At 38.7% G+C, this 14,749-nt stretch overlaps 1 protein-coding gene and 1 long non-coding RNA gene across 2 annotated transcripts in view; one reads left to right on the top strand and one right to left on the bottom strand.

The window, feature by feature from the left end:
- The window catches only part of LOC117501373 (histone-lysine N-methyltransferase EHMT2-like), a 24,981-nt gene extending 17,585 nt beyond the window's left edge, over positions 1-7,396 (top strand). The window contains 9 exon segments of the mRNA XM_034160235.1: positions 3-170; positions 2,631-2,775; positions 2,856-2,895; positions 2,898-2,932; positions 3,612-3,727; positions 4,043-4,129; positions 4,225-4,303; positions 5,507-5,682; positions 6,831-7,396. Coding sequence (XP_034016126.1) covers positions 3-170; positions 2,631-2,775; positions 2,856-2,895; positions 2,898-2,932; positions 3,612-3,727; positions 4,043-4,129; positions 4,225-4,303; positions 5,507-5,682; positions 6,831-7,011 — 1,027 coding nt within the window. The 3' untranslated portion in view covers positions 7,012-7,396.
- Positions 1-14,749, bottom strand: part of LOC117501380 — a 16,406-nt gene extending 1,657 nt beyond the window's left edge. The window contains exons 1-2 of the long non-coding RNA XR_004558026.1: positions 14,737-14,749; positions 8,745-8,753 (exon numbers count right to left, since the gene is read on the bottom strand). This is a non-coding gene — a long non-coding RNA (uncharacterized LOC117501380). The remainder of the gene's footprint in view (positions 1-8,744; positions 8,754-14,736) is intronic.

The raw sequence follows: 14,749 nt of genomic DNA, 5'->3' as shown, positions 1-14,749 counted from the left end.
AGGTTGTTCCTGTCCAGAGGTGCAGATATTGATATCATCAACAAAGAAGGAGACACACCCCTCAGCCTCGCACGGGTCGATTCTCCGGTTTGGGTTGCGCTTCAAATTAACAGGAAGCTGCGAAGAGGAATAACAAATCGCATGATTCGGACAGAAAGGATCATTTGCAGGTAGATGTCATTCCTCTTTAATAGACATATGTCAAGTTTTTTTTTTCTACCCTTAAAACAAGTGTTTAGGAGGTATAAAGGAAGCACCCTGTCCATCCTGTTTGTCCATTGTCTTTGAGGGGGCATAATTGGACTCTGGTGCAAAATTGATGTGTCCTGTAATATTTACATTTGTACAGAATGCAGGGATTAAAGGTCTCTGTCGCTACGACGGATTTCCATCAATTGGGCTGCCAAAAGGCCATATATTACAGGGCTCTACAGTAACGCTTGTCCGCTCGACATTGGCGAGTTAACGGTGCTGTCGGACTCGTGCTTCACATCCCTCACTTGCCCGACCTGAAGTTATTTTCAGCTGCATTTAGAATGAAATCTGGTGAAAAATCTATGTATTTCAGTGATGTTCCTGCAGCAGCAGAAGTGTTTTCTGATCAACTGTTTTAAGATAAATGAACCCGATTCTCTAATTGGGCACATTCTTCCTCACTCGTCTCTGCTTGATGTTGGAGTGAACAGAAACGCACACACACACAGCTCTCTCTCATTATTTAGGACCTATGCGTAACATCAAGTGGCGTGAAATATAAAAAAATAATGAAATATGACATTTGCATCGTATTTAACTTAAATTGCCATAAGTTGTGGCTCTTGATGTGGAAACAGCACCTCCGTGACCATACAAAACCATGAAACACAAAGTTTGCCAAAAGTCTGCGCAGTCAACGCAACAACTTCCAGCGATGTTTCTCGCAACAAAGAAGTCTATTGATGGTCAGTTGTTTGTAAAAATAGATTCTTAAAAAGTATTAGTTCCCACATTTTTTCTCATTGATTCTGGGTTTTTGCTGAAAGACTGATCATGTCATTTTCGTGTGTTGACTGTGCTTAAAAAGCCGGTCACCCACTCGCTTAATGCCACCTGAATTTACTGTGGGCAACCTGGAAACAAATTAAAATGACAATGAAACAGATAATTCTGACCCAAGTGGTTCAGATGTCCTATTGGCTCAGTAATGTTTTAGTTCAATCTAAGCTGTTTCATTTTCTCTGATACATGATGAAACAGCACTGACGCAGTTTTAAAACTGATTTATTTTAGCTCATATCATCTAGAACCTCGTCTTGAATCTACGCAGCTATGAGTGACAAACTTATTATATTATTGAATATCATTTCAAATAAGTTTAATTGAATATTGTTAAGTCAGTTTACCATGCATAGCTGTGCAATTTCAAATTTTTGCATAATAGGGCAGTGCAGTCTTGCTTGAACCCTGTGTGATATCGCGGGATTTGACTGACATCTGCTCCCATTGCACAATATATATGCAACATAACTTCACATGGAAAAATGGTGTACTATTTTGTTTTCAGCTGCAATCACCGAAGCAGTTGTGAAAAGTGCAGGGGTTTTTTTTTTCAGTTTCCAGTGGAGAAGGGAAGACCAGGCAAATGGGAGAGGTCGTGTCAGTAAGTGTTAACCTATACAGCTAACCAGAGTAGCTACGTTCTGTCGCCTGCAAACTGCCTTGACACGTTTGAGCTCCGGGTCATAAACAAACCGCAACACATGTCCACTTTCCACAGCGTCGTCACTTTTTCTTTGCATTTTCACTTTGTTTGCATGTAATTTGCCCAAAAACTCAGAAAAATTACCCTGTTTCTGTCCCTGGAAGTAGAGAAATTACATCATATGTGTTATATTTTACCCCTTTAGCGCCCGCCCTCAAACGAGACTACGCTGCCCAATTGTGTCCTCGTTGTGGCTTGACTTCTATGTTATGACTTCTGTGTTGTAATGGGAATGACTAAAAAAAATTCTGCTACCACGACCCTCACTTTGTGAAATTATGTAAAATAAATATGGACTTTTTGTTCTAGTCATCAAAATTGCACTCAAAATGCACCATTTGCTACCTCATTTTCAAAGAATTTTCTCAGGGGTGGAAAGTATGAAGAGAAAATCTTAACTTTGTTTTGAATTTCTGTTCATCCTTTTTTGACCAATCAATCAATCAACCAACCCCTTTCTTATATACCAAGAAAAAGAAATTCAGTTTGTATTTAATCTTTTGTATTTTAAAAGATTTCTGTTGATTGTAATTGTTTTCTTAGCTGTCTCCACCTTGTTTACCTTAAATTTTAGGAGGTGATCGCAAAAGGGTTTCTATAAAAAGGTAGATGGTGAACAGCTTATGATTTGGTTCTAAAAAAATTCAGTCAGATTATTTATACTTTTTGTTTTTATTATTATTTTAATCCCTGAAAACAGATTGATAGATTTCAGTGAAACTTCACAAAGTGGTAGTACATCATATGAAGATTTGTATGAAGGAAAATAATTCCAGTCTGATATCTTACATGTATTAACAGACCTGTTGGCCTCTTCAATAGATTTACCGGACATGTTTTCTTATTTCCTGCTGTTTTTTGACCTCTGTATTTCCTTTTTCTGATCCAGTGATATTGCACAGGGCTACGAAAATGTGCCCATTCCATGTGTGAATGCAGTGGATGATGAAGGCTGTCCTTCAGACTACAAATACATTTCAGAAAACTGTGAAACTTCAGCAATGAACATAGACCGCAACATTACACATTTACAGGTAAAGTGCAAGTCGGTCTCTGTTAGGGGGGCTCAGATGTTGTATCATCATATGCTTTCTTAAAAATGTCTTTCTTCTAGCACTGCAGCTGCACTGACGACTGCTCATCCAGTAACTGCCTCGCGGGCAGCTCAGCATTCGCTGCTGGTATGACAAGGTATGGAAATGATTTTCAAGGCACATAATCATTATTCTATAAAAAAATATAATCAAAGATATATGTCATAAAAATATCCCATACATGCTCATTTAGGGTCCTGCCCCAACAAAGGCATCTGAATTAGTCCCCGGGCGCTGGACTGTGCCTGCCCACTGGTGTGTTAGTATTGTGTCTAAGTAACTAGGATGGATTAAATGCAGAGGACAAATTTCATTGTATGTACAGTACAATGACAGAATGACCTTTCATTTAAATATGCTCAGGCATGTACCTTTGTCACCTTTACTGCATTGGTTGCTTGGATTCCATTTAATGTGGCAGAATTTGCTCGGACAGCAAGCACAGTGGGGGAGTCATAAATCAGGTCAATTTTCAATAGGGATAAAATTTCTGCTCCTCTTGAATGTAATACCCCCACCTTCAAAAAAAAAAAAAACTCGTTGCTGCAGCCCCAACGTCATGAAAAAAACAAACAAAAAAAAAAAACACATTTTTTTCCCAGGGTCACTCACATCACTGATCATCACAGTCTAAACTCTTGATTTAATAAAGTGATGCACATTTTGTAGTCAAGATAGATGTTACCCTGCCAGCTCTGTGAGGTTCAAAATTCCATATAACGGATTAATTCAGGTCTGAAATTAATGGTCTATTTATTTTGCAATTTCTGTTCCAGGACCAACGTTTGCTGCAGGAGTTCAACAAAATTGAACCTCCACTTATATTTGAATGTAACATGGTGTGTTCCTGTCACAGAACATGCAAGAACAGGGTGGTGCAGGCTGGCATCAAGTAAGGAATTTAACAATCTAATGCTGGATGTTAATTTGTCTTTAAGGTGCACAGTTGTGTAGGTTTTGGTTTCATGCAACATGAAGATATTAGGGAATAGAATTAAAATAGGGTATATTTTTAGGCTTTAAGGGGAAATGGTGTCAGCAATACAGCTTGATTTTAAAATAAAATAAAGGTGGAGTTGTCACAGTATTAACAGTACTACAGTTTGTTTGTTTTTTTTTGGGTTTTTTTTTTTTTGTTAAATGTATTTCATTTCTTTTCTAAGAGATGAGTGTCAGCGTGGCCTGTTTTTACATTGTCTTTGCTTAGAGTTCGTCTTCAGCTCTACAGGACAGAGAAGATGGGCTGGGGGGTGCGAGCTTTGCAGGACATTCCACAGGGAAGCTTCATCTGCGAGTAAGAAGGCTTGCTTCACTGAGCAAAAATAAATAAAAGTTACTTTAAAATGAAAATTTAGAGTTGAAAACTTAAGCATAACTGTTTTTAAACAGGTATGTGGGGGAGCTGATCTCTGACGCTGAGGCAGACGTTAGAGAAGACGATTCCTATTTGTTTGACTTGGACAACAAGGTGAAACTCTCTTTTAAAATTAATTAATTTAAAAAATTCTGTTTTGTGAAAAGGACAAAAGTTTCTAATGGGAAAATGAGAGAATTTTGTCCTGTTCACTGTTTGACTGATTATAAACCAGTAGTATAATGAGCAATTAGTTTAACGGAACTTGCACATGCAGTGCCTTCACAACAGCTGATCTACACAATATTCTCCAAATTTTAAGCTAACAGTTCACATTTATGCAACAGTTTGCTAAGAAATCCGCTGAATGTAATCTAGTTTAGGCCCTAAAGAATATTATTTTGCAGATTTGTCCAAAAGTGTGGCATTTGGCACAGATATAGGGCCACGTCATGCTAAATTCATTTTTGGACGGCACCCGATTCTGTAATTATTGGAGCCACCATATTAGACAAATCCAAGATCGCCATTTGATTTTCTCATAACTTCACAACCAAGAATCATAGGATCATGATTGAGGGTTCTTTTTTGAATAGATTTTTGACCTCAGAGAATACAAATCTGTACTCTGTTTTGACATAAATGCATCTAAGTACACTGATTGAAAGGTTGAGAAGGTTGAAAACATATGTTATTCAAATTAAATCGATTTTAGGGAGCCATTAGGTGGGTATTGCACAGATATGTTTACAAGAATGTCTTTTGGCTCAGATAGAGAGTAGAAAATACTAAATTTATTTTTGGAGTGTGCCTAGTTAGCAGTCATTTGAGTGGCCACATTATAGAAATCCAATGAGGCTTAATCGTTTGGATAAAATAACTTGGGTTTTTCCGCTTTGAGAACCCTCAGTCATGATCCTGTGACTTTTGGTTGTGAAGTTATAAGAAAATCAAATGTCTTCTGGCGGTCATCATGGATTTGTCCAATATGGTGGCTCCAAAAATCATGGACTCTGATGCCCTCCAATAATGAATTTAGCATGACCGGCCTACAGCTATGTCAAATTTCATGCCTTTAGACAAATCTACACATCTACCCCTCTAATAACTCCCTAACTGCCAGGACTAAATCATACATCAGAACATAGCTGTGAATTATAAGAAGTGGGCATGTTCTAGATACAATAGCAACTTGAATTCACTAGAGACTTGAGTATTTTTATTCCTTTATCTTAATGAGTCAGAGTTATTGAGATGAGATGTATACAGTCATTAAGAAGTCTTGTAGCCATCTTTTCTCTTGTGCTTTCTGTGAAGGACGGGGAGGTGTACTGCATTGATGCACGGTACTATGGCAACATCAGCCGCTTCATTAACCACCTCTGTGATCCCAACCTGATCCCAGTGCGCGTGTTCATGCTGCACCAGGACCTGAGATTTCCCCGCATTGCCTTCTTCAGCTCCAGAGACATCCTCAGTGGACAAGAGCTCGGGTGAGAATGTTTATCATCACACTCTGAAAGCCTCTTTTCCCCTCCTCTACATCCTCTGTTCTCAGCTGATTCTATATTTTCATGCTAAACTCAATCACTCCTGACTTTCTCATCATCGCTGGTCTAATAATATTTTAAATATTTGTGGACAGCATGTGTAGAGCTGCCACAAACGACTATTTTGATAGTTGACTAGTCAGCGATTATTTTTGCGATTAGTCGGATCATATGTAAATTGCAGCTTATCGCATTTTATGGATATTGATACCATTACTGATTCCACTAATCAATCTGATTCCTTATCAGTTCCCTTATCGATACCTCCTCTGAATTTTCTGTGTGTTACAAGTCAAGTAGGCTTTACAGGTTTTCTAGGTCAACAACATTTTATTGATTTAAAGTAAATAAATATGAAATTAGTCACTGGATCCTTAACTCTGGACATAAACTCTACATGGTGGATCCTTGATCTCTGGACACAGAAAAAAAATCTGTAGTTTTTGTCAAAACATTTCCTGTCAGACATTAACGTCATGGATGTCTCCCCATACTTCTGAGCTGAGCTCAGCTGGCTGTTGGAGTCTGCAGTTCTGCAGCCATACAGTCTTGGGCTGCTGCACATCAGCCAGGACTCTCATTTTGGAAGGAAAAAAACATTTTGATCGATTTACAGTTTGTTTGTATTACAGTGTTTGGAAAGAGATGTCATTTGATTTAAACGGCGATTCACTTTGAAAATTCCGAGTGGACGCTGTCTTTCTGACTTGACTCAGCGGCGCAGCGTTTTGAGCAACAGAACAGAGGACGATTCTCGTTTCTTTTTCACAACAAGACAGGAATCCCAGTTAGTCACTTTAATCTGCACAAAAGTGACTCACGATTGACATATTTTAATGGCTTTGAGAGAGAATAAGAAGCGGAGTTGCCATTTCTGAAGAGGAGTGAAGCAAAGATCCAACAAAGCAGCGGATCAAACCACTGCTTCATTGGTTCAAGGTTCAAAGCAAATGACTCGTCAACTACTAAATTAGTTGTCAACTGCTTTAATAGTCGACGTAGTCGTGACTAGGCATGGCAGCCCTAAATGTGCATTATTGTACTTTGAGGTTCCTACATAGAAGTTTAACTCTGCTCGTCTTTGTCATTAGGTTTGACTACGGAGATCGCTTTTGGGACATAAAAAGCAAGTACTTCACTTGTCAGTGTGGCTCGGAAAAATGCAAGCACTCGGCCGAGGCCATCGCGTTGGAGCAGAGCAGGCTGGCTCGAATGGAGGCCTGCGTGGAATCAGGAATTGACTGTGGGATGAGTACGGTGGGAAACTCTTAACACCCATGAGGCCTTTGCATCGACCACATCAGTCAATCATGCAGAGCATTGGAAGTGCACCTTTGTTCTAATCGTTCTATTTGGTGCTGTTTTTGTACTTGAAATTGTTTTGTTTTATTTGTTTTTGTAGGTCAACTTTGCCACTCCAGAGTTGTCATTTCATTTCCCTTACAGTCGAGGGCGCAGGCCTTAACATATTTTTAAACTGGAAGTGATGTATAAGGAAAATTACATGACTTTGTAATTAAACATGTTTACTGTGTAATACTTTATATTTCTGACTCCATATCAAGTTGTTTTTGCTTTTTGTCTTCTGTCAAGTAATTTTCAGTGCTGTGCCAAGAAGTACGCAGATGCAAAGTGTAATTCCTGATGGATTGTGTAGGGACAAAACAATGGTGGTTTGTTCTGATGATGGTATTATGTTTTTTTTTTTTTTTTAACATTGTATGTGTTTTTAAAGTAATGTGGAATGAATAAGCTCACAAATTGATCTTTCATTGTTCTTTTTATATCAGTACTTAGTACAGGAAATTTAAAGTGTTTTCAGAAGATTTGACCACAGTGCACACGGAATAAACAGGAGTCTCACAATTTTACTGGCCATTAGACCTCTACTACACTCTGTGAAACATGGTTTTTGTGTCTACAAGCTGGACTTGCATCATGTCATACAGTGCACTCACAACACCCCATAATGACAACATGAAATGTTTTCTTAAAATTTTTACAAATTTATTAAAAATATAAAACTAAGAAAGCAGCAGCACAGTGGCTTAGGGGTTAGCACTGTTGCCTCACAGCAAGAAGGTCATGGGTTCGATGCCTACTTGTGGCCTTTCTGTGTTGAGTTTGCGTGGTCTCACCGTGTTTGCGTGGGTTCTCGCCGGGTTACTCCTACATCCAAAGACATGCAGGTTAGGTGGATTGGAAACTATAAATTGTCCGTAGGTGTGCATGCGGGTGTGAATGTGTTTGTTTGTCTATATGTGGCCCTGCAACAGACTGGCGTCCTGTCCAGGGTGTACCCCGTCTCACGCTGCATGACTGCTGGGATAGGCTCTAGCCCCCCGCAACCCTCAATTGGAGTAAGCGGTTGAAGATATGTGAGTGAAACTAAGAAAGCACGCGTACATCCTTTGCTCAGTAATTTGTTGATGCACATTTGGCAGCAATTACAACTCTGACAGAACGCCTATCAGGTTCTCGGTCGCATCCCTGACTAAGGCTATTCTCATCCTGGTGGATCCAAACTTCTTCCATTTATGGATGATGGAGGCCACTGTGCTCATTGGGGCCTTCAAAGCAGCAGAAATGTTTCTGTACCCTTCCCCAGATTTGTGCCTTGAGACAATTCTGCTTCAGATGTCTACACACAATTCCTTTGACTTCATGCTTGGTTTGTGCTCTGACATGCACTGTCAACTGTGGGACCTTAAATGTGGACAGGTGTGTGCTTTTCTAAATCATGTCCAATCGACTGAATTTACTCCAGGTGGACTCCAATTAAGCTGTAGAAACATCGCAAGGGTGACAGTGGAAACACGATGAACCTGAGCTTAATTTTTGAGCTTCATCGCAAAGACTTATTTCTTTTTTCTTTCTTTTTTTCTTTTTTTTTCCAAGAAATTTGTAAAAAGCTCCAAAAAAAAAAAAAAAAAAACCTTTTTCACATTGTCCTTATGGGGTATTGGGTCATTCCAACTCAAGTAAACCAGAGGCTCCCAGGTCACCTCTCAGCCCTGGTCTGCAAATTTAATATGTTGTTCCTATTGCAAAGTTATGGTGAAATACCAATATTAGGTCTATATCTTGAAAACTTTTGAAGTTATAGCCCAGAGAATTTTTTGTGAATTTTTCACATTTTGCAAAAACTGTTTTTGCCAACTTTGGACAGCAATAACTAGACTTCTGCTAATGTCACAGCATTGAAACTGGTATCCTAGGTTAGCTTTTTGTAGAGGTGGAAAATTGAGTCAGTTGTGGTTTATCTGGTATGATCTGCCACCTATAAAGGCCTCAAATGGTAGCAATCCCATAATTTGACTTGTCTGTCATATTTCTGATAGTGCCAAAATGAAGGAAATAAATGTGCTATGGCAATCTAATTTGTTTTACTATGACTTCTGATATGATTGAGCATTGCTATTAGCAGTGATGCCGGTAATCTGACCACTTTTTTAGTAACGAGTAATCTAACGCGTTAATCTTTCCAAATCAGTAATCAGATTAAAGTTACTTCTCCATGTCACTGTGCGTTACTATTATTTTTCATTGTGGGTCGATAGCAGCATTAAACTTGGTCTGTGGGCAGGAGGTCGGGGTTCGACTGAACGGCCCACTTTAAGTGAGCTGTGAGCTTTTCATCCACGGTTTTTTGCAGCTGCTCGACTCGTCCTCACCTCTTAAAGCGCGGTGATCAGCACACCTGCACTGAGCTTTACAAAGACATTTTTATACTTTTTTTCCCTCCTTTATTTAGAATTCTGAGCTGAGCCGCTCCGTATCTGCACGTTAAAACAGCTGATCCTCCGCGACGCGTCAACAACTAACACTGTTTTCCACTCAAATGCACCTAAACTCTCTTTCTGAGGACCACATGATGTGAAAACGCAATAAAACTTTCTTACCTGTAAATCTGGTCCTGTTTTCTGCATAAATAAATGTTATCCATTCTTTGTGCTCAAACGCCAAAGCAGGGGCGAATCCAGATGGAATGGGGGCGTGGGGCAAGGATGTGCCCCCCTCACACACCCCTAGATTAAAGGTCCAGTTTTGAAGCCGTTTTGTACTACAACTACTAATACTGCTTAAAATAATAATTTCGACAAGTAAAATGTTTAGAGAATTTAAATGTTAGAAGAATGTTAGAATTTAATAGTTACATTTATAAACAATGTAGGTTTGAAATTGCAAGTTTTACTGTTACAGTGCTGACAACAGTTAAATATGAGGTCAAGAAGAGGTCTTTTTTACTTTTTTAAAACAAGTATTTGTTTTCATTGAAGTCAAGAAAGGGTGACTATAAAGTGAGTTTTGGCAAAACAGGTATCATTGTCATGTTGACATGGGTTTGTTGTCGGCAGCTGGGGAAAGTAGCTAAAAAAGTAACTAGTAATCTAACTTGGTTACTTTTACAATTGAGTAATCAGTAAAGTAACTAAGTAGTTTTTCCAGGAGTAATCAGTAATTGGATTACTTTTTCAAAGTAACTGTGGCAACACTGGCTATTAGGTTATATATAAAGTTTTTTTATTGAAAATTTATGGTTGCTAGAATTGTGCTAATTTTCAAAAAGCCTTAAAATATGGCGTTTTTTGACACCCCAGATAACAATGGAGGTAATTGCTATTCAAATACATATTTTACCATGTATTCGTATACAGCTAAAGATGGTATTGCAAATGTGGTGTTTTTGAGATTCCTTCTGGTAGCATTGTGTTGCACATCAGAGTAACACACTTATTACGCATGGTGAAATTACTAGTTAATATTTCAACAACTTATTAACCTTATATTTTGCAGTCTGTGCAGTATCAAAGCTGTGAGATTCACAACACAACAATATATCTTGGTATGATATTTTATTTCACAACACAAGTTAATTAATCACAGATATTTCACAACATTCATCAGAAATGTAAGTTATTTTGGGTGGATCTTGTCACTTTGGGATGAGCTCACTTCATGAATATTGAGCAACACCCTGGTTGCATCAGTAGAAATTGGGAAAACCATTATAGCCATTAACTCATAATGTACTCGTACAAACTGGTTGATTTCACATGGAATGACCTTATTGTGTGTAGACGTTTGAGGGAAAAATTAATTTAATCGATTTTGGAATAAAGCTGTAACATAAATTGTGTAAAAAGTAAAAAGTGAAGCACTGTGAATACTTTGTGGATGCACAGTAACTAAACCAGCAGGGGTCAGTTGGAGTTTGCAAAGAGAACAAGTACAGGGAAAAGGAAGATGGGCACCTGACAGTCACTCTGTGCATGACAAATGAATCTGACACAAAGGTTCTTAAAATCTTGCATCTAGATAAGAATGATAAAACGAAGTGCCAACAACCTGCAAATATTGGGTATGTTCGGAATCTCTAAACACAAAGCGGCACTTGTTGATTAACTGTAACTGGCTTTCCAGCCAGCTGATCAATGATCAGAACAAAAACCTGCATATTATTGGACCTTCATGGCCTCTACTCATAATTGCCCATTCATGATATAGAGCTACTTGTGTGGCATTAACAACATTTACTGGTGGGAAAACGTGGTATCGCATTTATAAATGACTTCTTCTCATTTTATTTTATGCATGAAGTATATATTCAATGGCAACAAGTTAGTGTATTGTTTGAACGCAAGAGTCTTGTTTCGGGTAATTTACCACACACAAAGTAACTGTTAGGAACAGGTTATTTTGTGTGGATAGAATTACTCGTGGGCATAAATAAAAATGTTTTTCAACCCAAGACTTGTTCCTTTAAGTTGTTTAACTTTAGTGTACACAAGATGATCAAGTATGTATAATGTATTGAAGGACGTGTTGTGTGGGAACAATTATGTGTAGTTTTCCTGCACAAGAAACAGTAACTTGTTTCCACAGGTTATTGCTTTGCTTACACAAGATAATTAGCAATTAGCTTGGAAACGTGATTGGAACCAGATCCAGATTTTTCAATAAATCAGAATTGTATGACCCTATCAGTTCCTTTTATCAAAGTTTAATATCAATTAAAATTTTAGCAATTCCCATTCTTGTTCATGAACACTGTAGCCATTCCTACAACTAAGCAATATGTTCCCATCCAAAATAATGAACGAGAACATTTTGTGGATACAGTATAATTGTCCTGTGGGAACTAGTTTGTATCTTTTGGTGGGGATAAAATTCTTACTTATTGAAGCAAGCAATAGTGTTTATACACTGTTGTAACAAGTTAATACTATTGTGCACACAAAATAACTCAAGGCCAGAAGTGGGACTCATCTGGGGGAATGTGATTCCTATTGCCATGTGGAAATACTGTGTTCCCACCTATGTTTCCACAATTTGACCTGTTCTCATAAAATCATTTATCTTGTTTGCACAAAATCATTTTTGGGGACAGGGCATCTTTTTTGGGAACATAACACTTGTCTTATGTAGATCTAGAGATAATGTGTGGGAACCAGTATAGTTTTCCAAAGATACTAGTTCCCACAACTTTTGTGCACACAAAAAAGTTATCCCATATGTGAATACAATAGGGCCACAAGTAAATATTGCATTCCAATGAATCTGTTCTCACACATTATTGTTTTGTGTGCAGAAGATAAAATATCTTGTGGGAACAATTTCAGCATAAGAGGAGTTTGAGCACAGTGTTCTTACAAGATAAGTTGTTCACACAAGTTATTATTTTACCCATTTTCTTGACGACAAAGAAATTTCTTGTGTGGAAACAGTGGCAAATAATCTGCTTGCCATAATTATACTGTGCACAGAAAATAAAGGAACAAGTTAGAATCTTGGTTATGTGATCTAACATGATATTTTATGTATACAAGATAATTACTGCACCTATGCATGCTTCAAGAGTAAAGTTTTCAGACTGAAGCTGCCCAAGTCGAACTACTTCGTTTTTCCACCATCCGAAATGAAGATTTATTGATTTATTACATTTTTTGCCACCACCACGAAATAAGTGTCGAACTCCACTCCAGTAGAAGTAACGAATTTCCAGCAGCTGTCGAGCTCGAGTGAACCATCTTATCAACAGACAATCTTTGACGCAAAGCAGGTGCGCGGACACATCCATCTACAGGTGCGCTCGCGTGTGTCGTCATTGGCAACAAGTGCCAGGAAGAAAAGATTTAAGTAGTAGCTCGTCCAGTCGACTTGAGCTATTTGGTTTTTAGTCTGGATGTTTTAGGCAAAGTTTTTTTAAAGATAATTTAAAGTGTCTATAGGTTTTTTTCTTTTTAAAGCAAAGAACGTGGCCGCTCAGGCGGAAAATGGGTAAAAAACAGGAAACGAACTCGGAGTCCGAGTGTGGTGAGTTAACGTCAGCTGACGGCAGGCTCCATTTTCGACTGGTTTAAAAAAATGAAATAAAATGTAGAAAGTTTACTTAAATGTGTCGTCTTGTTGCAAACTTCACAAGAAAAGATGATTCTGATGATTTGACGCCATGAAACATGTTTGTGTTTCTGTCTAATTTGATTGCGAGATTAAACTTTGATTTAAAAAAAAAAATCTAATTTTTTTTTTTTTTTTTTTTTTTTTTGAATGGTGCAATACTGACTCTTAAATTCGTAATTTCATTTTAGGATCTGGTATTTTTTTTTTTTCTTCTTCCAGTGAATGTATCACCAGGGCTGTTTAATTTGGGGCTCGTGGGCCACATTGGCTGAAGTCCCTTTTGTTTTGGCCAACCGTGACATTTGACAAAGTAGATTAAAAGACGACTGCTTTCAGAATTATATTGTGGGCTTGGAAACCTATTAAGTTCTTTCAGCTTTTGTCTTTATGCTTGGTGTCACTACAGCTGATCTGCATGTTGATTTGGCACATGTTTTACAGCAGATGCCCTTCCTGACGCAATGCCATATTACTTGGAGAATGGACACGAGCTATCTTAAAAAGAAGACTTTCTTTTGAAAGCAGCTGCACTGACCACTTGACCACGGGCCTGAATGTTATGGAGTTATGGGGTAAAAACCTTAAGAATGGTGACAAAGGTCAGTTTCAGTTTGTACAGGGGTCAAAAGTTAAAATTGCTCCAATTTTAGTAAAAAAAATGGTGCAAATTGTTGATTGAGCTACTTGGATTAATAAATGGAATAGTTTTGACTGTGTTGAATGCTTGGTCTCTAAAGTAAAGGTCAAATAATATTGATGTCCATTGAATTCTATGACATGTGACATGTGTTACCCCGTAACATGATAACCAAGCATGATACATGGTGCAAACTATTCCTTTTTGAAACCCTATTAACTGAACCAATAATCTGCATCACCTTTGAACAAAATTGGAGCAACTCTAACTTTTGACCCCTGTACAAAATGAAACTGAACTTTGTCACCATTCTTGTTGTTTTTACCCCATAACTCTATAGAATTCAGTCACACTAACTCACTCACTCATCTTCAACCGCTTTTCCGGGTTCGGGTCGCGGGGGCAACAGCTCCAGCAGGGGACCTCAGACTTCCCTTTCCCGTGCCACATTAACCACATCTGACTGGGGGATCCAGAGACGTTCCCAGGCCAGTGTTGAGATATAATCTCTCCACCTAGTCCTGGGTCTTCCCTAGGGTCTCCTCCCAGATGGATGTGCCTGGAACACCTCCCTTGGGAAGCGCCCAGGAGGCATCCTTACCAGATGCCCGAACCACCTCAGTTGGCTCCTTTCAACGTGAAGGAGCAGCGACTCTACTGACGAGCCTCCCACGGATGACCGAACGTCTCACCCTATCTCTAAGGGAGACACCAGCCACCCTCCTGAGCAAGCCCATTTTGGCCGCTTGTACCCACGATCTAATTCTTTCGATCATGACCATAGGCAAAAGTAGGAACGAAGACTGACCAGTAGATCGAGAGCTTTGCCTTTTGGGTCAGCTTCCTTTTCATCACAACAGTAGTGTACAGCGAATGCAATACCGCCCCTGCCACCAATTCTCCAGCCAATCTCATGCTCCATCGTCCCCTCACTCGTGAACAAGACCCCGAGGTACTTGAACTCCTTCA

Source organism: Thalassophryne amazonica, chromosome 20 (assembly GCF_902500255.1).
Source record: "Thalassophryne amazonica chromosome 20, fThaAma1.1, whole genome shotgun sequence".
Lineage (NCBI taxonomy): Eukaryota > Metazoa > Chordata > Actinopteri > Batrachoidiformes > Batrachoididae > Thalassophryne > Thalassophryne amazonica.
The sequence above is the reverse complement of the archived record's forward strand: the minus strand, read 5'-3'. Positions and strand labels throughout refer to the sequence as shown.